This window comes from Monodon monoceros, unplaced genomic scaffold (assembly GCF_005190385.1).
Source record: "Monodon monoceros isolate NGI ecotype Baffin Bay Population unplaced genomic scaffold, NGI_Narwhal_1 Contig1488_ctg1, whole genome shotgun sequence".
Lineage (NCBI taxonomy): Eukaryota > Metazoa > Chordata > Mammalia > Artiodactyla > Monodontidae > Monodon > Monodon monoceros.
The window spans coordinates 22,925-29,500 of NW_021697344.1; the positions used below are offsets into that span (position 1 = coordinate 22,925).

Below are 6,576 nucleotides of genomic sequence, written 5' to 3' on the forward strand. Positions count from 1 at the left end.
TCGGTCAGTTTTCGCCTCCTGCCTTCAAATTCAGTGCCCTTTCCTTGTGGAAAGGGCGCTGGGTTCGGGACGCGCGAGTGCGCGCCTTAGCGGTCCGCGTGTCGCCAGGTGGGTAACCCGGCACAGGAGGAAGGGGAAGTTACCTTCCCCTCGGAAGAGGGCGCTGGCTCCCTCATCCTGCCTTTATAATCAGGCCGCGGCCGGAGAGGAAGTAGCCAGCTGCCGTCTGCGCTCTGCAAAGCATGCAGTTAGGGGAGCAGCTCTTGGTGAGCTCGGTGAACCTGCCTGGCGCGCACTTCTACCCGCTGGAGGGGGCGCGAGGTGGTGGCGGCGGGAGCGCCGGCCACCTCCCGGGAGCGGCCCCCTCGCCTCAGAGGCTGGACTTAGACAAAGCGCCCAAGAAGTTCTCGGGCAGCCTCTCGTGTGAGGCAGGGAGCGGGGAGCCCGCAGCCGCCGGTGCGGGGGCCCCCGCGGCCATGCTCAGTGACGCCGACGCCGGGGACGCCTTTGCCGGCACCGCGGCCGTGGCCAAGCCGGGGCCCCCGGACGGCCGCAAGGGCTCCCCCTGCGGGGAGGAGGAGCTGCCCTCAGCCGCCGCCGCCGCTGCCGCAGCCGCGGCCGCCGCCGCCAGCGCGCGCTACTCCATGGACAGCTTGAGCTCGGAGCGCTACTACCTCCAGTCCCCCGGGCCTCAGGGCTCCGAGCTGGCCGCGCCCTGCTCGCTGTTCCCGTACCAGGCGGCTGCCGGGGCGCCCCACGGATCTGTGTACCCGGCTCCCAACGGGGCGCGCTACCCCTACGGCTCCATGCTGCCCCCCGGCGGCTTCCCCGCGGCCGTGTGCCCACCCGGCAGGGCGCAGTTCGGCCCGGGAGCAGGCGCGAGCGGCGGCACGGGAGGCAGCGGCGGGGGAGGCGGCCCGGGCGCCTATCAGTACGGCCAGGGGGCTCCGCTCTACGGGCCGTACTCCGGGGCAGCAGCCGCGGGTTCCTGCGGAGGACTGGGGGGCCTGGGGGTTCCCGGCTCCGGCTTCCGCGCCCACGTCTACCTGTGCAACCGGCCTCTGTGGCTCAAATTCCACCGCCATCAAACCGAGATGATCATTACGAAACAGGGCAGGTGAGCGCAGCGCGGAGGGGCCCCGAAGCGCGGGGGCAGAGAGGACCTGTGTAGTCCTGAGGGTGGCCGGGAATGGGGGACCGCCGCCCGCCCGCTCCGCTCTTGGCTGGGAGAGTGAGTTTCCGTGCGCAGCCAGTGGGGACTCCGCATCTCCAGTCCGATGTCCCTCCCGTCCGCGCACCGGCGGTTTGTGCAGGGCGCTAAGGCTACGGCTGCTTCCCCCCTTCCTTCTCGTCACCCTCACCTGGACTGACGAGGAGGAGACAGAAATGGAAACTGGGGCTTGTCCACAAAGCTGGATGTCCTAGGTACGCCCGGCCGGCGGTACGCCGGTCCCTGAAGGCGGGCGAGGAGCCGCGGATGCGGGAAGGCTCCAGGGGTGGCTACCCTCTCTGAGCACAGGACATGGGCTCCCGCAGTTTTAGGCGCCAGGGTCTCCGCGGGGCGCATCCGGGGGACGAGCGCGAGGACCAGAGCGCCGGCAACGGGGGCTGGTCCGGGTAGTAGGTTAGGCCGGACTCTGGAGTCAGAAGGGGCTGGGGTCCCAGGCCTGAGAAAGTTCGGATACACATCCCACTGCGGGCAGTGGTTACTTCTGGGGAAAGTGAGGGGTGGGTGCTGGGAGAGGGACGTCCCAAGGGGACTTTTAGCCTTAACAGTAGAACTAATTTTTTTTTTTAACGAGAACAATTTAATGTTCTCTGGCACTTGTACATGTAAAAAATAATGATTTTTAAACATCGTGGAAGAAAATAAATGAGCATCTGAAAGGGTCAAGAACTTGAGTGAGTGGTGCAGAAGGGCAGGGATTGGGGCAAATTATTTCAGAAAAGAGACGTTCCGAGAGTTGCCAACTCAAGAACATTTTACGTAGTGAGGGCCACTTTTCTACCGGTATTCTGTTCGTCTGCAGACTTCTAAATGTCGTCTAAGCGTGGGCCTGTGCCCGGGCGTTCCGATTTAAATCTGGTTCTATTCCCTTGCACAGACGCATGTTTCCTTTCTTGAGTTTCAACATAAATGGACTCAATCCCACCGCCCACTACAACGTGTTCGTAGAAGTGGTGCTGGCGGACCCCAACCACTGGCGCTTCCAGGGGGGCAAATGGGTGACCTGCGGAAAAGCCGACAATAACATGCAGGGTGAGGAGAGAAAGGGCCTGGGCAGGGTGGATCGGCGGGAGCCCCCGACTCAAGACACCACACATTTAAATCTCGAATCCCTCCCTCCACATCCGGGGCCTGGAAGTGTTAGGAGTTTCTTTGTGTTGATTGTTTGATTAAGGGAGAGAATTGCTAAGTCAGACTTCTTGCCTACTAGTATATAGAATTTTAACCATGACCCTACTCTAGCCCTTCCCTCCACATCCCTACCTTTGAGAAAGGAATTGCTGTAAACTCTCCAGGTGGCAAGGGCATCTGGCATTCTAATCTTCACTTGAGAAAAGGCCTCCCCAAGGTTGAGTTCACCATAAAAATCCAACCACGTTCCATCAGATCTTGCCTGTCTAGCTTCAGAAGCCCCCAAGTTAACCTTCAAGAGGCATCGCCTACTGGTTCCATTTTTACCTTGTCCAAGGAAGGCTGGAAGCACAGGGGCCCTGGGAGGGGAATCAGTAGAGTCTAGTTGGTCTCCACTGGCCTTCTTAAACTGCTAATGATGGGAGACATGTTCTAAATATAGCTCTTAAATCTTGCCCATAGGTAGTAAATACCCCTCCCCTACCTCCATTTGCAAACAGCCCTTTATGCTTGGGTTTTGTGTTTTGTTTCACTTTCTCTTAGGCAACAAAATGTATGTTCACCCAGAGTCTCCTAATACTGGTTCCCACTGGATGAGACAGGAGATTTCCTTTGGGAAATTAAAACTCACCAATAACAAAGGCGCAAATAACAACAACACCCAGGTAGGGTGACAGAGGAGGTGGTGTCTTCTGTCTGTGAATCTCTTTTCTAATGAGTTTCCATACTCTTCATTGTATTTGTAATATTTGCAGGTACCTGTTGCTTGCCTCTTTCTGGTCTTTTTTTTTTTTGACCTTTCTCATTTTTATTTATTTATTATTTTTCCTACTGGAATTCAGTAACAGTGAGTTAACTGTTAGGAGCAGAAATACTGAAAACTTTCGGCGACTTAGGAAACCAAGAGGCAAGAGTGTTTATTTAAACACACATACCCAGCTATGTGTTAAGTTTCAAAAATGACAATAGAAAGTTAGCTGTTGCTGGGGAGCAAGCAGGAGTGGCATTCCAAAATACAGAATTTGTCAAAATCGACTTTACTTTTTCGATCCGGCAGCTCTTTTCTCTGTACCCTTCGCAGATGATAGTCTTACAGTCTTTACACAAGTACCAACCACGACTGCACATCGTTGAAGTCACAGAAGACGGCGTGGAGGACTTGAACGAGCCCTCCAAGACTCAGACCTTCATCTTCTCAGAAACGCAGTTCATTGCAGTGACTGCCTACCAAAACACCGATGTGAGTGCCCCATGGTCCCCAAGAATCCCTGAAGCTCAGTCCAGCGTGAGACAGAAAACACTCAGTGACTGTTTTTTTCTCCCTTGTCTAGATAACTCAACTAAAGATTGATCACAACCCCTTTGCAAAAGGCTTCAGGGACAACTATGACTCGTAAGTGCACCTTTATTTTTCCTTGCCTGGTCATCTTTGAACAAGACATATCGAATCAGACACTTTCTTGAGACCATATTCTAGGAAGAGCTTTCACGGTTGGGATTTTTGCCTATTTTTATTTTTGCATATTTTTGGCCTTGACTAATCTTGCTTTAGAATTTTCACAGAAGGGTTTTGTTCATTTCTAAAGAAATGTTAAGGGATTAAAAATGAGGAGTTTTTTTTTTAACATTTGAGTGGAGATTTGAAATTTTCATAATCTGCATTTATATGCCTTCCTTTCCATTTGATCCCAGTTTTTTTTATTCTCTCAGGAGCAGGGATTATTATTCCCTCTCATTTTTTTACATAAGAAAAACCTGACACTAAGAGGATGTCATTTTCACAACATCAAAGAGCAAGGCCCCACAGATGCCTTTTAAATCTGGGATTTCTACCCACCATGGCCAGCATTCCTTCCCTACCACTGAAGGGAGAGTTGCTCCAAGTTATTCCAAGTTCTAGGACTTGCAAAGATGGATTTTCTACAGTTTAAATGCTTAATGCCCGGGAGGAAGCTTTTTCTTTCGTGGTGGGAAATTTGGCCGCAATGAGCGAAGTCCAGCTAAAATGGGCAAGTGCATCCCTACTATCTCCACCCCTCCACTCAACAGACCAGCACTCCTGCTCTAGAGCCTTCTTCATTTCTGGGAGGTAGATTGTTTGGGGACAACACTAGGGTTTTTTTTTAAGTGTTTCTCTTTATATTGTAGCATGTACACCGCTTCCGAAAATGACAGGTTAACTCCATCTCCCACGGATTCTCCTAGATCCCATCAGATTGTCCCTGGAGGTCGGTACGGCATTCAGTCCTTCTTCCCGGAGCCCTTTGTCAACACTTTACCTCAAGCCCGATATTATAATGGCGAGAGAACCGTGCCACAGACCAACGGCCTCCTTTCACCCCAACAGAGCGAAGAGGTGGCCAACCCTCCCCAGCGATGGCTTGTCACACCCGTCCAGCAACCTGGGACCAACAAACTAGACATCGGTTCCTATGAGTCTGAATATACTTCCAGCACCTTGCTCCCATATGGTATTAAATCCTTGCCCCTCCAGACATCCCATGCCCTGGGGTATTACCCCGACCCCACCTTCCCTGCAATGGCAGGGTGGGGAGGTAGAGGTTCTTATCAAAGGAAGGTGGCAGCTGGACTCCCATGGACCTCCAGAACAAGCCCCCCTGTGTTCTCTGAAGATCAGCTCTCCAAAGAGAAAGTCAAAGAAGAAATTAGCTCTTCTTGGATAGAGACACCCCCGTCCATCAAGTCTCTTGACTCCAGTGACTCAGGGGTGTACACCAGTGCTTGTAAGCGAAGGCGGCTGTCTCCTAGCTCCTCCAGCAATGAAAATTCTCCCTCCATGAAGTGCGAGGATATCAATGCTGAAGAGCACAGTAAAGACAGCTCAAAAGGCATGGGGGGGTATTACGCTTTTTACACGACTCCCTAAAGAGTCATTTTAACCTCGTCAAAATGAGCTAACTTTTTGCCGATGGACTTGGTGGTGTTTTTTTGTTGTCTTCTTTGTCTAGGTTGCCAAAAAGACGTTTGCCTTCCACCCTGATGCATCCCGTTTTGTGCAATTCTCTAAAAGAAGGTGCCAAAGCTTTTTGATTGCTTCAGGTAACTGAAACAAGCCTAGCATTTTTTTCTTTTTTAATAAAATTAATGGAGGACTTTCAAGTGTTTTTAAATTTGAAGGTGATTCAAAGTTATGGATTTATTTATTGGAGACACTAGACATTCAAAGAACTGGGCTGTGAAGATTGAGTGCCTAGTGCCATCAAAGGTGTTGAAAGCTTTGGTTCTCATTTTTATTTGTAAATCTGTAAGCAAATAGAAGCCCAGAGTGGTAAGATGTTTTGCTTCTGGAATAGAAGGGTGGGCCTTAACCTTCAACAAGGGACTTTTGCTGTTAACTTCCTGCTAGGGACAAAAGATGTTAGGCCTGGGAGGCAAGAACTTTGTGAAGGTGCTGGTTTGACCTGACTTTGATTCTTCCCAGGCTTTTGAAACAAGCCATGTTTGCCCTAGTCCAGGATCGCCTCATGTTCTAGGCCTCTGCTGTGTGCCTGGGTGGCTTGTAGGACTTAGGAGACAGCAAGGGAGGGGGGCACCAGAAAACAAACAAACAAAAATGGAGAATTTTAAAGTGTACAGTTGTGTGCTTAGATACACTGTAGAATAATGTGGAAAATACTGTACAAATAGTCTACGTAGGTATACGAGATTATGTAAAATTGGTGCTTTGGCTTTGTAAAGAATTTGCAATTCACCGGACCACAGCTGCAGGAGCAGGGGAAGTTTCGTCATCCCCACAACATATGGGAATATTCTGTTTACTTCTTAGTTAAGAATGTATTCAGCTACTGTACTAACTTGAAACGTGCTAAGGAAAACCCCCATGTCATCCTCTTCCTCCGCCACCCCCACTTCCCAACTTGGTGATGTGAGGAAACAGAAACCTGACGCCCCAGCTCCTATAGGCTTTCTAGAGACCTTGGATTTTTATGTACAGTCATAGTCATTTTTAATAAATGTGGTTCATTAAGGGAACAGGCATAGCCCTGTCTTCTGTACTATGGGTTTTCATCTTTGTTTCAAAAATCTTAGTTTGCTTCTTCCTCCACCCTCCTCCAGCAGGAACCCTGTCCCACCAACCCACTCCCCCCGCCCACCACTAGAATCTCTTAAGTGGACAGTGTCTTCGTTGAGGGGGTGGGGATGCTCTTGTTTATCTTTTTTCCTTGTAGATGAATGGGGTTATTTCCTCACCGCAC

At 51.1% G+C, this 6,576-nt stretch overlaps 1 protein-coding gene across 2 annotated transcripts; it reads left to right on the top strand.

Moving 5' to 3' along the window:
- The first annotated feature begins 241 nt into the window (after positions 1 to 241).
- Positions 242 to 6,349, top strand: LOC114888027 (eomesodermin homolog). 2 transcript variants are annotated; one of them, XM_029210264.1, is made up of 6 exons: positions 242 to 1,117; positions 2,106 to 2,260; positions 2,903 to 3,024; positions 3,441 to 3,599; positions 3,691 to 3,752; positions 4,508 to 6,349. In XM_029210264.1, exons 1-6 carry the CDS (start codon positions 243 to 245, stop codon positions 5,244 to 5,246), a joined length of 2,112 nt encoding a protein of 703 aa, XP_029066097.1. In that variant the 5' UTR covers position 242; the 3' UTR covers positions 5,247 to 6,349. The 2 variants fall into 2 exon arrangements, with proteins under 2 accessions (XP_029066097.1, XP_029066841.1); XM_029211008.1 differs by having other exon boundaries at positions 4,565 to 6,349.
- The last annotated feature ends 227 nt before the right edge of the window (positions 6,350 to 6,576 follow it).